This window comes from Mobula birostris, chromosome 4 (assembly GCF_030028105.1).
Source record: "Mobula birostris isolate sMobBir1 chromosome 4, sMobBir1.hap1, whole genome shotgun sequence".
Lineage (NCBI taxonomy): Eukaryota > Metazoa > Chordata > Chondrichthyes > Myliobatiformes > Myliobatidae > Mobula > Mobula birostris.
Genome location: NC_092373.1, coordinates 174,014,935 through 174,039,419, shown reverse-complemented (window position 1 = coordinate 174,039,419; position 24,485 = coordinate 174,014,935). Strand labels below are relative to the sequence as shown.

The window sequence follows — 24,485 nt, the reverse complement described above, 5'->3', positions numbered from 1 at the left end:
GCCTCCATAAACAGCGCCGCCTACTGTCAGTCGAGAGACGGCGGACCTCAACATACAATAGCGCTCGCTGTGGTCGAAGTAGAGAGTGGGTGGACCTCCAAGCACAGCGCCGCCTGCAGTGGTGGAGGTAGAGATACGGCGGATCTCCAAGCATGGCACCTCCTTTCGTACTCCCCTGTTAGGGCGCCCACATTCAGATGAGGATGGACTGCGTCATCAGATAGCAAGCGCTGGTGGTTGCATGTTCCGTTGTTCACGTACTCCTGCAGAATCTGAGCTTCCGGTAACAAGGCTTGGAGGCAGTCAATACATTTGCATCCGCTCCTGTGTCAGAGGGAGCCGGTGAATCTAGTCTCCCCAGAAATCTGCGCAGTGCTAATACTGAATCCTACCGGATCGCTCTAAACTTCGGCTCATATTCTGTGACTTTACTGCACTCTCTCTGTAACTGTAACTCTTCAAGCAACACACACACAATGCTGGTGGAACGCAGCAGGCCAGACAGCACCCATAGGAAGAAGCTCAGTCGATGTTTCGGGCCGAGACCCTTCGTCTGAACCAGCGTTTTGTGTGTGTTGCTTGAATTTCCAGCATCTTCAGATTTCCTCGTGTTTGCTGTAACTCTCCATTCTAGTTTTTGTTTTCCTTTATAGTACTTTAATGCACATTTGTCATGAATTGAACCGAGTGAACGATATGCAAGAGAAGTTTTCTGAGACAATAATAAATCCGTTTACCAATTTAACTCTGACTGCAGTGGTGAATCTGACAGATCATATGACAATTATTTTTCCAAGTGCCACCTTTATCCTCCCGGTCTCAAAATCTAAACCTGTTGGTGAAACATTTTTCATCATTTGTTCCGCCGCCCCCCCCCCCCGCAAATTACCGTTATTTCAATTGGCGCGGCATCAGCGATTGCATTTCTAAAGTAACCACTTGTGCATGAAATAGTTTGAAATGCCAAGAGTTCATTGTTAACAGCTTTGTAAAAAATAAATGCAACACAACATCGAACTCAGCGGGCCAGACAGCACCTTGCGAAGGGAGATAGTCCAAGTTTCGGGTCGAGACCCTGCCTGCATGTTGCTCGACCCCACTGCGTTCCTGCAGCAATCTGTTTTCATTTTCTCCAGCATCCAGCACCTTGCACCCTACTGTGCTTCCATCTGTGAATGCAAACTTTGTGGAACGAATGGGAAACAATGCTGAAAATTAAACTTTTTGACACAAGAAAATGCAGCCGCTGGAATCCGGAGAAATGTCAAGTGAAGTCCTCTGTCCTTTCCCTCCACCGATGCAGTTGGATTACGAACACGAGAGATTCTGGAGACGCTAGCGCACAATTAGTCCTGGACTTATTTCCTGGCATAACTTACATATTACTATTTAACTATTTATGGTTTTATTACTATTTATTATTTATGATGCAACTGTAACGAAAACCAATTTCCCCCGGGATCAATAAAGTATGACTATGACTATAACAAAACGCTGGAGGAACTCGGCAGATCAGGCAGCATTTATGGAAATGAATAATGAGTGGACGGGATTGAGTTCCTCCAACATTCTCCGCGTGTTGCACTGCAGTTTGTTGTTGTTTGTGTTTTCAAAACCGTCAATCACGGCCTCTGCGCATTTCAAAATAGTCAACACCCAGTGGGTTGCTTTAGAAATGCTGAATGAATTAAAAGTTTGAACGCAGAACGAGAAAAAAACCCAAAATACACTCACCAAGTGCTGGAGGAACTCAGTAGGCCAGGCAGCATCCGAGATGAGCGTTCTAATGAAGGGTCTCGGCCCAAAACGTCGACTGTTACTCTTTTCCATGGATGCTGCCTGGCCTGCTGAGTTCCTCCAGCATTTGGTGTGTATTGCTCGGATTTTCAGCTTCTGCATATTTTTTTTTCTCTCTCGTTTCAAAATGCACTCTGCAGATTGCAACGGGCAGGTCAACATCTGCGAAAGTGGCGGTGGAAAAGCTCGCAGAGGGCGCGGGTGGTTAGCAGACTTCTGGGGCCGTTGACGACTGTCTGCGGGAAGGTTCCTCCGGCCGTATTAAAGCAAGTCATCTGACTCGGGCAGGGGTGGGGGGTGGAAGATCAGGCAGGAGCGGGGCGCAATCTCGCGAGTGTCGGGACTGTGATAGGAGCGGTGACCGCAGGGCGGAGAGGAACCCGCTGCGAAAGCGCCGGCCGCCGGGCTGCATTCCATCCATTACTGCCGGCTGCGAGGGAGTCCAGGCGGGGAGCATGAGCTTTTTATTGTGAGTACGGTGACTGGACTGCAGGTTCCGTCCTCACTGTCCGCTCCGATCCACCACATTTGTAGATGTCTGTTTCCAATGCAGCGGAGCCAGCTGAAAAGCCCTGGTGTGTGTCCATTGGAGACTCCAGACTGGCTGCAAAATGACACGCAGACGGTGGAGGATTTAGGAACTATCTGAGCGAGATTGGCAGGTTGGGCTGCTTCAGACTGGAATGTGTCAGATTTCGAGTTAGAAATGCATCAGGTTGGAATGAGTTGGCGTCCAACAGCGTCAGATCTGAAATATGGCACACTGCCATGTATTGAGGCCGGCGTGCAACATGTATCTGACTGGAATTTGGGTGGGAGATATCAGATTGGGGTGTGTGGGATTGGGATATATTGAATTGAATGTATCGTAATTGAATATTTAATTGATTAGGATGTATCCAGTTGGAATGAATTGAATTGGAAGATGTCAGTATGGAATGTTTGATGTCAGATTGGAATGCATTAGATATAAATGTATCTAATCGATTGGAAGGTATCCTATTGGAATAAATTCAAGTGAATTGAAATGTGTTGAGATTAGAATGTATCCGATTGGAAATCTATCCATTCATAATATATCGGTTCAGAATATCTTGGACTGGAACATATTCGATTAGAATCAGCATCAAAATCAGGCTGTCACTGACATGTCGAGAAATTTGTTTTGCGGCAGCGATAAAGGGCAATGCAAAATTTACTCTAAAATATATAGAAAATAAATAAGAGCGAAATGTGGGGTAGCGTCTGCTCAACAATTTGATGGCAGAGGGGAAGAAGCTGTTCCTAAAACATTTGAGTGCGTGCCTTCAGCCTCCTGTACCTCCTCCCTGATGGTAGCAACGAGAGAGGGCATGTCTCTGATGATGAGGTGCCTTCATGCTGAATGTTGCCTTTCGAAGGTGTCCTTGATGGTGGGAAGGCTAATGCCCGTGATGGAGCTGGCTGCGGAACAGAACGTGTCTTTTAGTAATGTATCTATCTGATTGGAATGATTTGGATTGGAACGTATCAGTATAGAATGTGACACGGTACTAGAATGTATCAGGTTGGATTGTCAGGATGAAATTGGCGGATTGGAATAGAGTAGAATTATTGGATGGATTGGATTGGATGGATTGTAGTGTGTTAGGTTGGAATCTGTGACATTATTTGACATCTTTGCATACAGTCACAGATAATTTTCACTTAATTTGTCATGTTGGAATATGCTGTAGAATTCAGTCAATAAATTGGAATTTGGGGAACAACTAGATGTAGAAACGTGGACTAGAGAACTCAGGAATGTCAGAAAGGCCCACAGTGTTCACTGATGTCCTTCAGGGAGGGAATCTGATCTCTGTGTGAGGTGAGACTCACCCCATGTGGGTGACCCTTAAGTAGCCCCCCTGAAGTGTTCCCACTGGTTATAGATGCTTCCAGCACTTTCTCATGGACACTGGGGCTGGCCTCGTCAATGATCCCCATGTTCCCAAATATGAATAAGCAAATAAAAAAAATGCCTCATTCTATTTCTGTCAGTGTGGTGCAGAGTGAGGTTTATTGCCTGCGAATGCCTGAATCAATCTCTGAGAACATCTAGAGTGAGGCTTACCTCTCATCTGCATCTAGTTGTTACAGAGGACTGCATTCCATTACATCCCCCCTGGTTTACAACTCACAGCTTCTACAGTCTGACGTACAAGGAGAAAATTCTGGAAGCACTCAGCGGGTTTGTGACGTCAGTCGAAAGAGAAGCAGTGATAGGTAGTATCAGTGGTGAGACCTCTTGTTCTGAAACGTTGACTGTGTATTTCCCTCCACGGATGCTGCCTGGCCAACTGAGTTCCTCCAGCATCTTGTGTGAAATGAGAAAACAAGTTCAAATATGCAAAGAGCTTGGAGGAGACTGAATTAGAATCAAGCTTATTATCACTGATTTATATGGTGTGGGAATTGTTGCTTTGCATTAATAGTACAATGCAAAGGTACAAACATTACTATAAATTACCAAATAAATAATGCAATAAAAAAGAATTTGCATTGTTCAGAAATTTGATGGCAGAGGGGGAAAACTGCTCCGGAGTCCTTCAGGCTCCTGTGCAAGCTGACCTCGAGCCTGGTGGTGTGTGCTACCAGGCTTGTGTGTCTTCTGCCCAGCGGAAGATGGGAGAGGAGGAATGACTGGAGTGGGCTTTTCGATTATACTGACATGGAGAGACACGTGCCAAAGGGCTGCCAATGCTGTAGTCTGGAGTAATTCACAGAATGCTGGAGAAGCTCAGTGGATCAGGCAGCCTCTGTGCAGGTAAGCGGAGGGAAATGGACAGACGATCAATATTTCAGATGGAGACCCTTCATCCGGACTGGTGTTGGCTGCTTTCTCAAAGCAGGCAGAAGTCAGAGTCAGAACCAAAATCAGAGTCAGGTTTATTGTCACTGACACATGTTATGAAATCTGTTGTTTTGTAACATCAGTACACTGCAAGGCATAAAAAATATCGTGAGTTGGTTAAATAAGTGAATGAATAATTAATTAATGCCAAAGAATAGTGAGGTAGATTTAATGGAGAGTTTAGAAATTAAATGGCAGAGTGGAAGAAGCTGTTTGTAAATTGCTGAGTTTGGCTGTTCAGGCTTCCTTGGTGGTAGGAATGAGAAGAGGGCATGTCCCAGATCGAGAGGGTTCTTCGTGATGATGCTGCCTGTCTGAGCGCCATCTTTCGATGATGCTCTCGATGGTGGGAGGGTGTGCCGGCTAGACAGAGGCAGATTTCCCTCCCCTCTTGTCTCCAAATGCAGAGGGCCACACCCTCTGTCAGTGGCCGGAGTGGGTTTGGAGGTGGAGGTGACACAAGGGTGTATGGTGAGTAGGCGGCTGGAACAATCATTGTAATCAGCAATGTTAAGTGCTACAACTGTACTGCAAGTAATTAGCATTACTTTCTCCACTGGATGCCATGCTTTGAACAATGACTACCCCTCCCAGTGGAGGACAGTTAAAATTGGGGACTGGGGGAATCTCTGGAAAGCACTAGACAGAGGAATGATGTGAAGTGAGAAATTTAAATTGAGGCATTGTCAGTTCACTTTAGCATCTGTGGTTCTTGTTTTTCAGTGGGAATCGTTCATCCCGGACGTTCAAACCAAAGAAGAACATTCCAGAAGGGTCTCACCAGTATAAGTTGCTGAAGCATGCTGAGGCCACACTGGGCAGTGGCAATCTGCGACTGGCTGTTATGTTACCAGACGGTGAAGATCTGAATGAGTGGATTGCCGTCAACAGTGAGTGAAGCTGCCACATCTGAGCTCAGCAAGGTTTAGGAGAGGCCGGGTTGGGTGGCAAGGGGAGGGATCCTCTAGCTGGAAGTGAGGGCTGAGGCAGCTTAGCTTTGGGTGGGTGCACGCTAGTGTCCAGCGGGAGAAGGGTGGGCGGAGGGGATGGGTGCTCAGTTTGGCCTCAGCTGGACGTGGCTGGTTGTCTCTGTACAGTCTCCTGTAGCATAATTATTTCTCAAGTGACATCATTAAAAGAAAAATCATAATTACGTTGCTGTTGATGGGAGCTGGTTGTGTGCCAAATGGTGGCTGAGTTAGCCAGCTCGTGGGGTAGTGGCATCAGCACCAGACTTGGAAACGGATGGTCCCGAGTTCAAATCCCGCTAGCTCCTTGCACGCTTTCCATCCGTGCTGGATTGAGCACTGAGCTAGCAAACAGGCCGAGTAGAAAGAACAGACAAATACTATGGAAATGGCAGAAATGCCGCCCAATGCGCCCAAGGTGCGAAAAGGAACAACGAATGGTGGCTGTGATTCCTAAATTGCAATTGGGCCTACACATTCATAAATGTTGCATTGGGTGGAAAACATGTTAATGACATCCTCAGGTTGTAAAATGTGTTGCATTCATCCCTCTGTCTCTACTCCTCCTCATTTCCTTGCCACCTTCCTCCCGTCCACATTCAGAAGCCTGTAGCCTTAACAGCGTTCTCCTTCTCACTTTGCAAGCTTTTAAAATGAGATTTAACAGTTTCTTAGTATCTCCTGGAGTTTATTTTGAAATGTGAGCTATCTAAGTCACCAGCTGAGACACACCAAGATCCTAAAAGTAGGGATCAAAGAAGTGGGCAGTTGTTTGCTATCTCTTGATGGTCTTGCCTGAGGGAAGGGCATCCGTGGACAACAAAAGCTTTATAAAGGTGCAAGACAGGGTTTGCTGATTTATTCATGGTGGCCAGAGCAGATTATGTGATATCTTTCAAAGGAAACGGGATTAATACACAGAGAAGGAATACATACAGCATTCTGAGCATGAGACAAGTAGAGGCTAACACAGGCTCAAAGACTGAGGGCTCGCCACTCTGACATCTGGCTCTGATTATTGAATGTTTCCGAGGTCAGGCAGCATCCATGGAGAAAAAATAAAACTGGGTAGGTTTCAGGTCAAGGGCCCTTCATCAGTGCCTGCTTATAGAATGTGGAAGCTAGTTAAACTGACGAGTATTAACTGAGGTAATCTTTGTCTTTCATCCAACCAATGAAAACCCAGCGGTGGACTTCTTCAATCAGATCAACATGCTGTACGGCACGATAACAGACTTCTGCAGTGAGGAGAGCTGCCCAGTTATGTCGGCTGGTCCCAAGTACGTTACTGCTTTATCACTTTCTCTGGGGTTTAATTAGGCAGCTGTCTTCAGCAGTTAGTTCATATTTCAATGGTAAAAGTAAATTTATTATCAAAGTACATATTTGTCACCATACACAACCCTATGATTCATTTTCCAGCGGGCATTCTCAGTAAGACACACAATATAATCAATGAAAGACCACTCCCCAACAGACAGACAATCAATGTACAAATACAAAAAGATGAAAAAAGAAATCGTAATAGTAAGTAAACAAATAGGCAATAAATATCGAGAACATGAGATGAAGATTCCTTGAAAGTGAGTCTATAGATTGTGGCAAACTCGAGGAAACCTGCAGATGCTGGAATTTCAAGCCACACACTTCAAAGTTGCTGGTGAACACAGCAGGCCAGGCAGCATCTCTATGAAGAGGTACAGTCAACATTTCGGGCCGAGACCCTTCGAAGTCCTGACGAAGGGTCTCGGCCCGAAACGTTGACTGTACCTCTTCCCAGAGATGCTGCCTGGCCTGCTGCGTTCACCAGCAACTTTGATGTGTGTGGCTTGATTTTCCAGCATCTGCAGATTTCCTCGTGTTTGCGTTCCAAAGTCTGGTCAAACTTCCTTTATTTTGAGAGGAAGGAATTGGAATTGGAAGACCATAAGACATAAGAGCAAAATTAGAGGCCATTCTGTCCATCTGGTCTACTCTGCTATTCCATCATGGCTGATTTATTATCCCCCCTCAACCCCATTCACCTTCCTTCTCCCCATAACCTCTGACACCCTGACTAATCAGGAAGCTATCAACCTTCTGTTTAAATATACCCAATGACCTGATCTCCACAGCCGCCTGTAGCAATGAATTCCAAAGATTGACCACTCTGTGGCTAAAGAAATTCCTCCTCATCTCTGTACTAAATGGATGTCCCTCTATTCTGAAGCTACGCCCTCTTGTCTTGGACTCCCTCAAGGTACGAAACATCCTCTCCATATCCACTGTACCTAGTGGGCCTTTGAAGATTCGTTAAGTTTCATTGTGATCTCTCCCCTCCTCATTCTTCTAAACTCCAGTGAGTACAGGCCCAGAGCCATCAAACGCTCCTCATACATAACCTTTCCTTGCTGGAATCATTCGTATGAATCTCCTCTGGATACTCTCCAATGTCAGCACATCTTTTCTTAGATAAGAGGCCCAAAACTCCAAGTATGGTCTAACCAATGCCTTATTACATCCTTGCTGTTATTTTCCAGTCCTCTCGAAATGAATGCTATCATTGCATTTGCCTTCCTTACCACTGACTCGTCCTGCATTAGCCTTTAGGAAATCCTGCACAAGGATTCCCAAGTCCCTTTGCACCTCAGCTTTTTGAATAATCCCCTTGTTTAGAAAATAAGAGGTCTGTAAACGATTCTTGTAACTGTGGGATAGAAGCTGTCCTGGAGTCTGGTGTTGCTTGTTTTCAAGCTTTTGTACCTTCTCCCCGATGGGAGGGAGTGGACATTTGCAGACACAACTCCTTCCAGAATGGCAGTGGACAATTGGGACAATGTTTAGCGATCAGACAATGTGGGTCCTAGGCTGGGAAAGTGTGGGCTGATTTACTGTTGTCAGGTGGGTCATGACCCAGTCATTGGGGGGTGGGGGTGAGAATACCACAGAGAGCAGAGGCTTGCACTCTCTGAGCTGTCGGGGTTGTGCAGTAGGAGGGTCTGGAGGGGGTCAGGGGCTTTGGATGAGCTGAATGAAGATGGTAGAGCGAGAGTCCAGAATCAGTTATATGACTTGAAATTTGATATTTTCCGGCAGCAGTAAAGTGCAAGGTTAGATTACAAATATAAAAAAAAGGAGTGGTCCTGGAGAGTGTTGGACTGCCTGAGCCGGAAGGCAGTGATGAGCCCAGCCTGTGACTATTTGTTTTCACTAGCTGAGGTTCTAAATCCCAGACTGTCCCTTTCCCGATGAAGCAAACTCAATCTGATCCTCTCATCCATCCACCCCACCCTGACCTTACCCCAGTTACCCCACCAAAACTTTGGGACACCATCCTTTCCCTCTGATCTCCTCAATTCCCTAAATCCACCCCAGCTGCCTCCCCCTCCACTCTCACAGGCACTCTCCCCAACTCCCCTGCACTGGCATTGTGACTGTCTATCGCCCTCATGCCCTGACCCCCTACAGGGGCTCCCTGTGCATCTCATTGCAGGTTGCTTCAGGCACTGTGAGATCAGATTTGAACCAATGAACCTGTGCATAGTTCAGGCACCCTCAGCTCATCCAGTAAAAAGAAAGCTTCCATACCAAAGCAGGCTATGCTATTTCTGAAGGTCAATGCCACTATCCGTCCACCGACAGGACTGTGTTGGTGGGGTTGGGGGCGGGTGGGGGATGAGGTTTATCTCTCGGTAGGTTGAGCCTCAATGCATGCGGTAGAGGGAACTTGTTCAAGTCTCAGCTTTCACATCCTGAAAAGTATTGAGTCATTTGGAGAAGCCGACAGACGATCTTGCAGGGAGGTTGTGGGAGGCAATCCCACGCTAAAGACTGACAGCAGAAATCCAAGCTGATGGTACGTGGAGGAAGAGGGTGGTGTTTTGTCGTAGGAGGTGGGATGGGGTGGTTCCTGCAGCTCAGTGAGGTTTCTTTATCTCCTTCCCAGTTCTAATGAAGGGTCGAGGCACAAGAGACTGCAGATGTCGGAATCGGGAGCAACACACAAAGCATGGAACAACTCAGTGGGTCAGGCAGCGTCTACGGAGGGAAATGGGCAGTCGACCTTTCAGCTGAGACCTGAACTGTTGGCTCTATTCCTCTTTTCACAGAAGCAGACTGACCCTCTGAGCATCTCCAGTTAATTTTTGTTCTTGTGGTGGAAAAGCAGAAGTGTGTCCTCTGCTCTTCAGGCGACTGCAAGCAGCTGTCAGCACATTTGCAGTCCGTTAGCAGGCAGCTTTGTGATCAGAAGTGTCACGAGAGTGCCCAGAGTTACTTCAGACTTTGCTAATAATCCAGCTGACTTCCTCAGTCCCTGGATCTCAGCTGACTACACGGACCCAAGTCTCATGGTCACCAGCAGGGCCAAAGATTTGCACATACGTTCTGTTCAAAGTCAAATTTCAAGTGCTGTCAGCAGACTTGATGCAGGGTCTCAACTTGAAATGTCAACTATCCTTTTGCCACAGATGCTGCCCAACCCAGAGTTTGTCCAGTTGTTTATTTGTTGCTTCAGCAAACTATGCCCTGTTTCATGGAAGATGGGGCTGAGGAGCTGAGCTTTCAGTCATTTTGTGCCAGAATTATCTAATTCACTTGTCACGATTAATAGAGCTTGAAGCAGGTTCAGCCCTGGGTCCTAAGTTCCACCTCCCCATTCAGCACCACAGTGAGGCAGGTGTTCTGATGTCGTGCAGCTGGAGGGAATCCTTATCCAGGGTCTGTTTCTCACCTGAAGCAGCAGTCCAGATGCTGTCTGAACCGCTGAGTTCCTCCAGCAGTTTGCTTTACAGCCCAGATCCCAGCCTCTGCGGTCACCATCACCGAGTCCTACAGCACAGAAACAGAACCTTCAGCCCAAATGGTTCATGCCGAAAGATTCCCAGCAGAGCGAGGTGCATTTTCCCACATTTGACCCACATCCTTCTCACCCTTTCCTATCCATGTACCTTTCCAGTTATCCTTTAAACGTTAACGTTCCTGCCTCAACTCTTTCTGTAGTAGCTCTTTCCATATACTGACTTCTCAGTTCATAATTTCCATGTGCAGACCCCTGTGTCTCTCAAGAAACAGCAGTCTGCACCTGCCCTCTTACTACTGTGGAACTTGCTGTGGAGAGCACCAACTAATTCCCATGTTTGCCTCAAGTACAGCAGTGGCCACACAGCAGCAGTAGTCTGCTGCCTGTAAAGTACCGCTACGGACATCAGAAGTGCTCTGGAAATCCAAGTCTTTGGGTTAGCTTTCTCAGTTTGGATGTCTGAGCCAGGAACTTCCAAAGTGAATGGGATAGACCAGGGTGCATGTTTTTCCTGAGGCTGGTTGAGGGATGGCTCTTGCATTGGGACACTAGGGAGAATGGAGACAGGCTAACCCCTATTGACATCAATGGATCTGGGGTTGAGAGGGTGAACAACTTTAAGTTCCTCGGCATACACATCACCGAGGATCTCACGTGGCCTGTACATACCGGCTGTGTGGTGAAAAAAGCACAACAGCGCCTCTTTCACCTCAGACGGTTGAAGAAGTTTGGTATGGGTCCCAAATCCTAAGGACTTTCTACAGGGGCACATTTGAGATATCCTGACTGGCTGCATCACTGCCTGGTGTGGGAACTGTACTTCCCCCAATCGTAGGACTCTGCAGAGAGTGGTGTGGACAGCCCAGCACATCAGGACACTTACAGAGACAGGTGTGTAAAAAGGACCCGAAGGATCATTGGGGACCCAAGTCACCCCAACCACAAACTGTTCCAGCTGCCACCATCTGAAAAACAGTCCCGCAGCATAAAAGCTGGGACCAACAGGCTCCGGGACAGCTTCTCCCACCAGGCCATCAGACTGATTAATTTATGCCCAAAGAATTTGGATCTCTGGGCACACACCTGGGAGCCAGCTTGCTGCTTTCGATCTTCTGTCTCCCACGACACACCAAATTCCTGCACACCAGTCCGCCACCTCCAGAGCCACGAAATCCTGGACCTCTGAAGGCAAGCGAATCTCCTAGGCCCCATCTGTAGCATATCGAATAATGGCCAGTTGTGAAACCCGGAGAGCGGGTCCCATTCCTGCAAAGAACCAAAGTCAGCCTGTAACTCCAGGTCAGGGTCTTCAAAAGAACCCCGAAAGGGAAAAATAGAGATATTAAAGATGGAAGTAGAGTTGTTTCTGAAGATGCAAACAAAGGAGTCGCTGTTAGGCGCCATTGTCTCTCCTAGCTCACTACACACATTTACAATAGCTGAATAACTTACTGTCTTCGGGATGTGGCAGGAAACCTGAGCACGCAGAGGAAATCCACACAGTCAGAGGAAGAGCATGCGAACTCCACTCCAACAGCTCTGGAGGTCAGGACTGAACCTGGGCCTCTTTAGTTCTAAGGTAGCAGCTCCACCAGATGCATCACTATGCCACCCTTGGTGTGAGCAGGGGCCTTTGCCTTTGATTCTGTTGAAAATCCTCTCAGATCTGAAGGCTGAAGATGAAAACCCACTCCAGACACTTAAGCGCAATGATCTGTCATTCCCAGTCCCGCTGTTTTCATAGTTTAATGGAAGAAGTAAAGGCCAGAATGTGGCTCACTGCAAATTGGCAGCACTGTGGGGAAGTCCAGTCAAGGATATCACCAGGTGAATAGATGCCCCAAAACAAAGTGTGTTAGTAACCCATGAGCTTCCACACCCAAAGGGTCAGCAGCCAAGGAGCTCCAGAAATAAACGCATAAATTGTTGGAAATGCTCAGCAGGCCAGGCAGCATCTGAGGAGAGAGGAGCAGTGTCAGTGTTTCGGGTCAGTCTCCACTGAACAGATGAAAAGCCATTGATGGATCCTGATGCTTTTGCCTTCAAGAGGTTCTTCAGAAATCAAGAATGAGGCATAAAACTTGATGCTTAGCCGTTTTATTAAGTGCTACAAGCAGTCATGATCGTCTTCTACTCAGACAAGAGATATTAAAATTTCAGTGATAACAATTAACCTGTAAAATGTCAGATTCAAGTAGCGTGACACCTGCTACAGAAAACTAAGAAGCTTCTAGAAGAATGCAGAATCAACTGTACCATAATTGCTGGAAAATTCACTGGACAATTACATGTATATAGATAATTGTATAAAAATAGAAGTGAGCATAGGAAAGTTAAACTACAAGGAAATTAAAAGAAAAATAAGAGTTCTACACCCTAATCCAATACCATCATTCCTCTCTCCATTGATGATTCTTGAGCAGATGCATGTTTCTAGCACCTGCTGTTTTATTTCATATTTCCAGCATCTGCAGCAACTTCTCTTTGTAAGCACACGTGATGTGTAAACCTGTGGTTGATCAATAATTGCACAAGGAACAAAGTAATTGACTGTCCTCCTGAGGGTGCACTCAGATACTTATTCATTTTAAAAATAGATATTATAAATATGACCCATCAATACTGGTATACATCTCTTCCAATGCTGACATGTATTTGGCTGTTGATGTGAGCTGGGAGATATTTTATGCTTGCATTTGGCTGTGGTTAAATTGGTAATATTCTCTGACTTTGAAGGTTGAGTCACGTCCCACTCTGGGCAACTGAGCACAATAATCTGGAGAGAACCCTGCAGTCCTTCATTCCACTATCTGATGTTCCTCGATAGTCCTCAAGACCCTACCATCCATGGTCTATGTCCTTGCCTCATTACAATTCCCAAAATGCATCATCTCATATCTATCTGGATTAAACTCTTTCTGCCATCTATCAGCCCATTTCAGCAAACGTAAAACCTACAGAATCACTCTGTAGTCTAAGAATGTCCTTGCACATCCCTGCCAATCTTGGTGTCATTTATTTGTGTTCCAGCCATTTTCATCTGGTGATAACATTTTGCTCTATAGAAAGCTGACCTGTGGTATCCCACACCACGCTCCATGGGAGCACCGTCAGTGTTCAACCCTCAGCAGATGTTGGCCAAGCTGGTTTCATTCCAATGGAAACATGAGGATGGGAACTTTTTAACAATGTAGCAGGCTAGGGCAGCCTGATTCAGAGATGTTCCTATTTGCAGGTGAGATTAGGCCTGGGGGCCATTAATGTCAGACAGACCCAGTAAGGAATTTAGAAGAAAGCTCATTATCTGGAACACAGGAGAAATGGAATCCTCTCCCACAGGGAGTGAATGGCATGAACAACAAGGATCAAGGAGAAACCGTGTAAACACACAAGGAATAGGGACTCACACTAGTGAATTGAGGCCTGACTGGCGCTTAAATGTTAACTGGATTCTTGCTGTGCTTTCCATTCTTTATATAATTGTAGTTTCTCCTGTTAACCCTGAATGATCTACAGGTATGAGTATCACTGGGCTGATGGAACCAATGTTAAGAAGCCAATTAAATGTTCAGCCCCAAAGTACATCGATTACCTGATGACCTGGGTTCAAGAGCAGCTGGATGATGAGACCCTTTTCCCGTCAAAAATAGGTAAATATTTGACCATGCCAAATATTGTTGCAATGAATTAAAGTCATAGAGTGATATACAGCACAGTTTCCATGCTAACCAAAGTGCCCACCTAAGCTAGTCTGATTTGCCTGCCTTTGGCCCATCTCCCTCTGAACCTTTCTTCTCCATATATTCATCCAACTGTCATTTAAATGTTGTTAATCTAAAGTGCACACATCAGCCACTTTCTCTGGCAACTCATTTTCTACTAACCACCTTCCATGTGAAAAACCTGCCCCTCAGATCTCTTTTAAATCTTTCTCCTCTTGCTCTAAAGCTGTACCCTCTAGTTTAGACAACACACATCAAATTTGCTGGTGAATGCAGCAGGCCAGGCAGCATCTCTAGGAAGAGGTATAGTCGATGTTTCGGGCCGAGACCCTTCGTCGACTGTACCTCTTCCTAAAGATGCTGCCTGGCCTGCTGCGTTCACCAGCAAATTTGATGTGTGTTGCTTGAATTTCCAGCATCAGCAGAAATTCCTCGTGTTTACCCTCTAGTTTAAATTCCATTTCCCTAGAGAAAACGTTGTGTGCATTTACAGAATCTATGCCTCTCATGATTTTATGTATCTCTTTAATTTGTTTTCCAGGACTTCAAAGATCATGGGGATAAAGTTAAAATCTGGCATTTTTTTCCAGATTCATGTTGAAAGGTCACATGACATTTGTTCTCAAGCTGACCAAGTTATATTGGTGGTAATGTGAGAGCCAGAGAGGCCTTTCTGGCCCTGTAGGTGACCCTATCAGTGAATCTATCTGACCTTTGTGCTGTGCCCGTGATTCCTGTTGTTCCTTCTCCTGAGATCGGGATGTCACTGATTAGGCCAGGATTTATTGCACACCCCTATTTGGTTTTGGACTGACAGGCTTGTTGCATCATATCAGCGAGTGTGTAAGAGTAACTATGTGGTTGTGGTTTGGGTTTGGGTCGGCTCAGACAAGGAAAAATCAGCAGGTTAGGACAGAAGGACATTGTGGACCAGACGGGTTTTACACCAATTCTGTAGTTCTTGAGCAAATACCATTTGATAACTGAGATTAAACTGCAGTTGCCACAGTGTGATTTGTACTCCAGCTCTCTGGTTTGTTGCTCAAGCCTCTGGACTTCTAGTCTGGAAAGCCAATTACTAAGATTTTCCATTGATCTGTGAACATCTAGCTTGAATATACTCAGTGCTTAAGCGACCACAGCACTCGGGGTGAGGGAATTCAAAGGGATTGCACTATCTTCATAAAATACTTCTCATCTTGGCCTTATCCGCAGGCATTGCGCTACTCTGTCAAACCTTCACAGAACCATCATTAACCTCGCCTGTTCTAACCTCCAGGCCTATTACTCAAGTCCTTTTTATGGGCCAGCCCTCCCATACCAGGAATCTAGTGTTCCAGAGATCCATAAATCCAGTATTACAGGAGCCCAGAGAGCAGTATTCCAAGAACTTTGTTCCAAGATCCTAGGAGTCTGCTGTTCCAGAATTCCATGTAATACATGTAAAAAGTTTCTGAGGGCAGAAGCATTCATCTCCCAGACAAAACTGTAAAGCTTTGGCAACTTGATGATTGCCAATTCCAATGATGCCTGATTCTCTTCTCTTGATGCCTAGTAGCTCGCATTGGGGATACATCTCATCACCCGTATCCAACCAGTTCCCCTGAGGTGCATGGTACCTGATTCTCTGTCCGAGAACTTAGTTAGCAAACGTCCCTGGAGATCTAAACAATAGTGCAAGCATGGTGAGATGAAGCAGCAATGTCTCTCCTTAGTTCTGATGGTCAGAATCTAGCAGCAGAAGAGATCATTCAGCCTCTCCCATTTATCATCTTCTCCCTCCTCATTCCAAGGCAGGAGTTTTGGGCGATGATGATTGAGGAATGATTTGGTGGCTCCTTAGTGTACCAGATTGTTGTGCCAGTCAGGGGGTGTTCAGTGTGGCCCACCTGGCCTTCAGATGGAAGGCTGTAGCTTTGACTCCCTCCTGAGCATAAAATCTGAAGGAGAACCATACTGTGGGCTGAGATGTCCTGCAGAAAAGAGAGTTATCTGAGGCACCTCCAGTCTGTAAATAATCCCAAGGCAACATTCAATAAACAAAGGGTGCCTGGCTAATGTTTATACACCAAAATCATCACACTGTGAGCTTGTAAACGTCACATCATTGTACATGGGAGCTTGCTGTGTAGAAATCGAATGTTACAACACCATGTGACAACACTGACTACAAACTAGGATTTGATCAGTATTAAGTTATTGTGGGGAATCACAGGGAACATGAAGGTCTTGTGGGAGTGCATGTATTTTTTAATATCACAGTTGAATTAAAAGTCTTTCCTCTCTCTCTCTCTGTTCCTCTCCTGCTTCCTACTCCCTCTCCCTGATACTCTATTTCTATCTACCTACCTATCGATTTATCTATCTCTTTCATTGTATCCCTCACTATTTCTCTCTGACCTGCTTGCATCCTCTTTCTGGACAATGTTTCTCTTTCAATCTCTGATCCTCTCTGAATCCCTCTCCCTCCCCCTCTCTTCGCCCCTGCCTCTCTCTCTCTCTAGGTGTTCCTTTTCCCAGGAATTTCATATCTGTGGCAAAAGCCATCCTGAAGCGCCTGTTCCGGGTCTATGCCCACATTTACCATCAGCACTTTGAGTCTGTCATCCAGCTCCAGGAGGAAGCTCACCTCAATACTTCCTTCAAACACTTCATCTTCTTCGTTCAGGTAGGCCCTGCAGCTCTCTCCCAGGTTCATCACATCGATCACTGCCCAGTTGTTACTGGGTCTCCTTGCCGCTCTGTCAGCCCTGTCTGAGCTGTGGGTTCTGAATCGGGACCCTCACAGTCCTTCCCCCACACCCCACTCGCTCTCCTCATACCCCTCATCCCCTACACCTCCAACACCACACCTCACACCACCTTCCCCACACTCCATATCACTCTCCTCAAACCCCCTATCCATAACTCCCACACCCCTCTCACACAACCTCCCCCCACATCCCAACCCCTTTTCCACACTTCACACACCACACCGCCGGCTTTGCATATTACACTGTCACCCACTGTGCTCACATCCCATACCTCTCAGATCCCAGCCCTCACACCTCACATCCTTTCCCCCACATCTACACCTACACTCCACACCCCACACCTCCCACATACACACTCCACAACCATTTGCCACACCAACAGCCTACACCTCTCACACTTCCCACATCGCACATAGAAATATATCCCAACACAGGTCCACAGGTTAAAGCCCTGAAATGGAGCAGGGCCAACTTTGAGGGCATTAGGATCTAGCGAGGGTTGACGGGTGACTCTTTTTTAAAGGCAAAGGAATAGTTGGCAAGTGGGAGGCTTTTAAATAGGTACCATCCAGAGACCAGGGCTGCATGTTCCTATTGGGGTGAAGGGTAGGCATACAAGCTTCTTGGAAACCTGGCTGATAGGAGGTATACAGGCTCTGTTAAGGAAAAAGAAGGAAGCGTGCATTGAGTTTAGGCAGCTGGGTAGGAGTGAATCCCTCGAATATAACAAGTTTAAGAAGTAAGTCAGGAGGGCAAAAAGGAGATGGATTTGACAGTCAGGTTTAAAGATAACCCCAAGAGGATCTGCAGTTATACTAACAGTAAAAGAGTGACTAGAGAGAGATTGGGTCCTCTTAAAGACCATCAGGACCTCTAATCTATGGAGATGGCTGAGATTTTTAATGGCTATTTCTCCTCAATGTTTACTAAAAAGAATATCATAGATACTGAAGTAATGAAGGTAATAAATACTGAGATCTTAGATCATTTACATCTTGCAAGGAAGGATGTATTTGCAGCCCTGAAGCACATTAAGGTGGACAGATCCGTGGCGCCTGACCAAGTCCATCCCCGGACCTTGTGGGAAAGCAGGGAAGAAATTGCAGAGGCCCTTCACTTCATCATTAGCCACTGACAAAATTCCCGAAGACTGGAGGATGGCTAATGTTGTCCCATTGTTCAAGAAGGGTAGCAAAGACAGACCAGGGAACTACAGGCTAGTGCAACTGATTTAATTTGTAGAGAAGTACTGGAGGGAATTCTGAGAGACAAGATCTACCATCACTTGGATAGTCAAGGCCTGGTCAAGAATAGTCAGCATGGCTTTGTGTGTGGGAGGTTGTGTATGATAAATCTTTTGGAGTTTTTCAAAGAGGTAACTAAGAGGATAGATGAAGGTAGGCCAGTGGATGTTATCTTTTGGACTTTAGTATGGCCTTTGACAGGGTCCCACATGGCAGGCTGATTGGAAAGATTAAGTTGCATGGGGTTCAGAGGTAGCTACAAGGTTGATTCAAAATTGGTTTGATGATTGAAAGCAGAGTGAGATGGTTGAAGGTCAAATCTCCAACTGGAGGCCTGTGACTGGTGAAGTGTCCCAGAGTCAGAGTTGTTATCCATTGTTTATATAAATGATTTGAATATGAATGTACATGACATAATAAGCAAGCTTGCTGATGGAATTTGATAGTGAAGCAGTAATTGCAAAGAGAACTTGATCACTTAGGGAGATGGGCTGAGGCAAAGTAAAACAGATTTCAACTTAGATACTGTAAGTGTAAGGTGACACACTTGGGACATTCAAACCAGGATAGGACTGATACAGTGAGTGCTGTGGAACAGAGGGACCTGCAATACAAGTGCACAGTTCGCTGAAAGTGGCAGAGTGGTGACGAAAGCATTTAGCTTGCTGGCCTTTGTCAGTCAAGGCATTGAGTTTAGGATTAGGGACATATAGCAGTTACATATAAGTCGTTGGTGAGGCCTCATGGAGAGTATTGTGTATAGTTCCTTTTATAGGAAAGACATCGTCAAGTTGCAGAGGGTGTACAAGAGACTTATAAGGATGCTGTCTGCACTAGAGAGTCTGACTTGTAGGTAGAAGTTGCCCACACTGGTTGTTTATTCCCTGAAGCATAGGAAAATTAGGGTAAGCACATAAAGATTTATAAAATCATGAGGGTATGGATAAGGTGGACAGTCATTGTCTTTCCCTTGGGGTTGGGGGGGGGGGGGTGGTCTAAAAGTGAGTCCCTGGAATGAGTTGTCAGGGGGAATGGCTGAGGCAGGTACAATAACTGGGGTGGGAGGGGTCCTTGATTGTATTGGCTGTGGGAAGTATAAACAAAGTCAATGGAAGAGAGGAGGCTGGTTTCAGTAATGCAATTTCTTGTGGTCTCGGACAGAGCAATTGCCTTACCAATCTCTGATGCATCTGTACAGGATGCTTTCTGTGGAGTGTTAGTAAAAAAAATGGTGAGGGTCATTGGGGACATACCACATTTCCGCAGCCTTCTGAGGAAGTAGAGGTGTTTTGACATGAGAAAATCCAGAACTGTGTCCGATAGAGATTGCTGATAAATCTGAGTAGGTTTAGGATAGCCAGAGAGCGGGGAGAAAGTGTAACTCTCCACCACAGGTTGAGGGGAAGAGTCGTGGAGAAACAGACGGACCAGGGGAATGGAACAGGGGGTGTAGCTGGAGACGGAAGGAGACACATGGAGGAGGAGCACCAGCTCATAGCAGCTAGATCAAATGTCCAGTTTCCACATACTCTAGACATGCTGAATATTGGCCCATGTCGTCCGTCCTGACTGTCTCCACCAAATCACTAAACCAGCATCTCTCCCACCATGCAGGAATTTAATCTCATCGATCGACGGGAGCTGGCTCCATTGCAGGAACTGATCGAGAAACTGACCACCAAGGACAGATAGAAGCTTGGCGGACGAGGACACATCTGCCCCTCTTTGTCGTTAGCAGCTTGCACACCGCTGGTCGGAGTCCTGCAGAGTGCACCCTGGGCAGGCAACGACAGAGACAGGACAACTATGCACGCTACCAGATTTGATTTAAGCCTTTGTTATTTGTCGCATAACAAAGGACATAAATCCTTCATTACTTTCTGCGATGTAATCCATTGGATCTGTTGGAGGGTGAATTGCTTTACCCATGTGCTGCATTGGTTTATAATCTGTATGTTTAACTTGCTCTTGACAACCTTTGGTTCATGTACCCTGGGCTGTAGTCTAACTGGGAAAGGAAACTTAACTGGCTCACGCTCCTCTTAAAAATAGGCTGCCGCAGACAGATATGCACAACACAGATTGGCCTTGGTTTGTGCTTTCTGCATTACTACCTGTTCCGACTGTTCCAACCCAAGGTCATCACCGCTTGGTGATGAGCACTGCCCCTTCCTATGGATCCGGGTGGAATCAAGATAAAGGGGCAGTCTGGCTCCAATATGTAAATTGGCACATCACACAAAGAAGTTGTTTCGCAGACCTTTATAGTTAGACTTCAGCTGGAGCACTGTGCCCATCTCTGAGGGCCACACTTTAAAACAGGGCCCAGCCATTGGGAAGAGGTGTGTGGGAGAGACTTCAGCTTTGTAGAGAGATCAGGGAAGCTAGAGGGCAGTGCTTGGGCAACCTTTTGTGACATCCACAACTCGACACCCGGTGTATTTAAGGCAGAGATTGATAAAGGAGGTAAAGGGAGAAAGTGGGAGAATGAGGTGAGAGAAAGAAATTGTCCATGACTGAACTGTGGAGCAGGCCGCAGGGGCTAAATAACCAAGTCCTGATTCTATATCTTGTGGTATTGGTGTTGATTCCTATATCTTGTGGTATTAGTATAAACAAGATCTGAGGTTTGTTAGGGATCTGTATTTCTTGTATCTGAACTGCCATGTAGCTCAGTAGTACATGCAATAGTTAAGCCTCCACAAATACCATTCACACCATAAGGTGTCAGACAATGACTGTCTCCTAACAGAGAATCCAATGACCTATCCTGACATTCAATGGTATTACTATGATTGAATTGCCACTGGAAACTCAACTATACCCGCCGCATGAATAGCATAATAGAGTCACACAATATGGAAACTGACCTTTCAGCCTAAGTCGTCAATGTCCACTTAAGATTGTCTCATTTGGCCCATGTTGCTGTAAATATTCCCTATCCATGTACTTACCCAAATATCTTTTAAAAGTTATTATTGTAAACTGTCAGGTTACTTTCTGTGCAGCGTGTCTCACGTACTGAGGAAGTACTGTGAGAAGAAGTTGTCCCTCAGCTTCCTTTTCCCCTCTCACCTTAAGCCTATGCCCAGCCTTGGATAAAAGACAGTGCAATTACCTTGTCTATGCCTCTCCTGATTTTGAACCCTCCTAGACTTAAGTGTTTAAATGAATGAAGTCGTAGCCTGCCCAACCTCTCCCAATAAGTCAGGCCCTCAAGTCCTGGCAATATTTACGCAAGTCCCTTGGGTATTGTATAGAACACCTGCCTGCACGAGGGCATCTCCAACAACACAGTATAGGAAAAAAGCAGCCTGCTTCATTATTATCCAATCCACTGCCCAGAGAGTTTACTCTCCTCACACTCGCACCCAGAAGCAACAGTGTAAAGAACAAAATGTTACTCACACAGGCTACTCTGAGATCTCCCAACCCATTACCTCGATCATTCCGAATGGCGAGATCAGCAGGAACACCACCACCTGTAGGTTCCTCTTCAAGTCACACATCAACCTGCCTTGAAAGTATCTTGCTGCCCATTCACTTCCACAGGATCTAAACTCTAACTCCCTCCCTAGCACTGTGGAAGCACCTTCACCAGGTAAGAAGGTGGCTCACTCCCACCTCCTCAGGGCCGCGAGGGATGGGCAATAGATACTGGCCCTGTCAGTGATACCCGCAGTTCAGAAATAAGTAACAAAAAGGCAAAACGTGATTCTCCCTGCATTTGAAAAAAATGACAAAATATGCAACTGGTGAACTCACTGAGTACTGTTATATGTGCAAATAATTCAAAACAAATGAAAGCTTTGCACAACTCTAGTTTTGCTGCATCTGGCATATTGCACTCAATTCTGGTTGTCCCCGTATGGAGATCTTGGAGAGGGTGCAGAAGAGTTTTACTGCAATGCTGTCTAGATTAGAGGACATATTCCATAAGGAGAGGCTGGACAAATGTGGGTTGCTTTCTGTGGAGGGTGAGGGGAGACCTGATAGAAATTTACAAGATTATGAAGGGCGTAGATAGATTGGACATTTGGAATTGAAATGTGTAATACAAGAGGGCATACAATTACTGTAACGGGTAAGTTCAGAGGAGATGTGCGGGGCAGGTTTTCTACATGGTTAGAGGTGGGTGGCTGAAAGGCTCATAGTTGAGGCAAATACATTTCGACGGGCACTTAAGATGATCTCAGATGGAGGACAATGGACATGGTGGAGGCAGATGAGATTGGTTTAGTTAGGCATTTAATAACCAGTTAATTAGCCCAGCACAACATGGTGAGCTGAGGGGACGGTTTTTTGCAGTACTGTTCTGTGATCTATGCACTATCTCTTCTGACCTCAGAACTGCCAAAAGCACTTTATAGCCAATGAAATACTTATGGAAATGTGGGTGGTGTGATAATGCAGGAAACACAGCTGCCTATTAACACACAGTGCGATCCCACAAATAGTAATGTGGTAAACAACCAAATGACCTGCTGCGAGCGATGCTGGTTCTAGAATAAACTGGTCCCAGGATGCTGGAGGGTATTCATCTGTTGCTTAATATGAGAGGGACAATGAGGCCTCAGTTTAATGTTTGATCCAAATAACAATTCCTCCTTGACAACGCAGCACACCCTTTATTCATTTTCACTTCCTCTATACCCTCTCTCTCTCTCTCTCTCTGCCTCCAACTATCATTCATTTCTCTCGTCTCCCAACTCCAGCTCTGCTCCCCTCCCTTATCTGGCACGTCCTGCCTGTCATCTTGCATCTGTCAGTCCACCAATCACCTCAGAATCCTTTCTCATTCTCCTCTTTATACTGGCCACCTTGCCCCTCCACTCTCAGTACTGACACGCGGTTTCTGTGCGAAACGTGGACAATTCCTTCTCCACAGATGCTGCATGACCCGCTAAGTTCCTCCAGCGGTTTGTCATTGCGTCAGCACTGCAGACTCAGACTGCTTGTTGGATGTTGGGCACCATTTGTTCAACTTTACATGCTTAATTAATCATCTTAAATTTCTTGCATAATTAACAGCACCTAACTGAAATGTTGAAGTCACTTCCACTCAGGAAAATAAATCTCATTTGCTGCTGTAAGATTTTGATTTGATGTGGTCAATGTTGCTCAGCAGATACTAAAGTTACAATCCACAAGGCAGGATGCGAGGATGTTTACTTCAAAAGAAACTTAGATGGTTAAATGTACGAGCAGCCAGAAGCCCACAGATTTCTGTTGTAGTGTTTCAGTTCCAACAAAACAGGAAGGTGAACAAACATAAAAATTCCTTTAAATGCCTTCCCATTTCCAAAGAGTTTCATTTTAAAACATTTTTGGCACAATCTTAAACTACAAAAGGGATTATCCTGTATACGGGATTTTTTTTCTGAATTGAATTATTGAATTTTAGATTTTTTTTTCAAGAAAATTATATAATTGTCATGTTAAGATGAAAAGGACTTTCAAAAGTCAGAAACACTGCAGATGTTGGAAGTGTGCAGTTAATTTGAAAATGTTGGAAACACTCAACAGGCCAGGCAGTGCCTGTATGGAGTCAGAGCCAGAATTAATGTTTTAGCTTGGTGCTCCTTCCTCAGAACCAGCGATTTTCAATTGGCCCCATAAAGTGGAAATTTGGACTACTTTTACCTGGGAATAAATAAATTGGTCCGTGGATCACGAGGGACTGCAGAGGGTTGTAGATTCAGTCAGACCCATCATGGGCACAACCCTCCCTACCACTGAAGTTAACTTCAAGATGCAAATCTTTCACGAAGCTGGCATCCATCACGAAAGGACATCCAGTCACATCCAGGACATTCCCTTTCCTTGTTACTATTGTTGGGGAGGAGGAACAGGAGAAGCCCACTCAGTGACTCAGCTTCTTCCCCTCCACCATCAAATTTCTGAATGAACACAATTTCGTTATTCCTTTATTTCCTGTATATTTATTTTTTTATAACTTACAGTATTACTTATCACTACTCTGCCACAAAACAACACACTTTACATTATATGACAGTAATATTCTGATTCTGCAAGATCAATATTATCATCAGTTTTTATTTCCATCTATGCTTTGTCAAATCGTATGGGATATGAAACTTAGATGTTGTTAGAATCTATGGCCAGCCTGTTTCGCAAATGACAGGAAATGATCCAAGGCCAGAGTGTGACATTCCCTCACTTTTAAGCAGCTGCCATTCTCTCTGCCATGTGGCCGGAGTCTAATGAGGTGAAGAACTCGCTCAGGCAGTGAGGTTCACAACTAGACTTTGAAGGATCACAAGACTGTGTCATGTGTCTGCACTTGTAAAAACGTGCCTCTGGCCATCAAATTAATAAAATTTGTAAA

General features: G+C 45.5%; 1 protein-coding gene across 2 annotated transcripts; it reads left to right on the top strand.

The window, feature by feature from the left end:
* The first annotated feature begins 2,054 nt into the window (after positions 1–2,054).
* LOC140196762 (MOB kinase activator 1B) lies at positions 2,055–24,485 on the top strand. Of its 2 annotated transcripts, XM_072256497.1 has the most exons (6): positions 2,066–2,266; positions 5,393–5,559; positions 6,824–6,917; positions 13,934–14,067; positions 16,644–16,807; positions 19,751–24,485. In XM_072256497.1, exons 1-6 carry the CDS (start codon positions 2,253–2,255, stop codon positions 19,826–19,828), a joined length of 651 nt encoding a protein of 216 aa, XP_072112598.1. In that variant the 5' UTR covers positions 2,066–2,252; the 3' UTR covers positions 19,829–24,485. The 2 variants fall into 2 exon arrangements, with proteins under 2 accessions (XP_072112599.1, XP_072112598.1); XM_072256498.1 differs by lacking the exon at positions 16,644–16,807 and having other exon boundaries at positions 2,055–2,266; positions 19,751–19,829.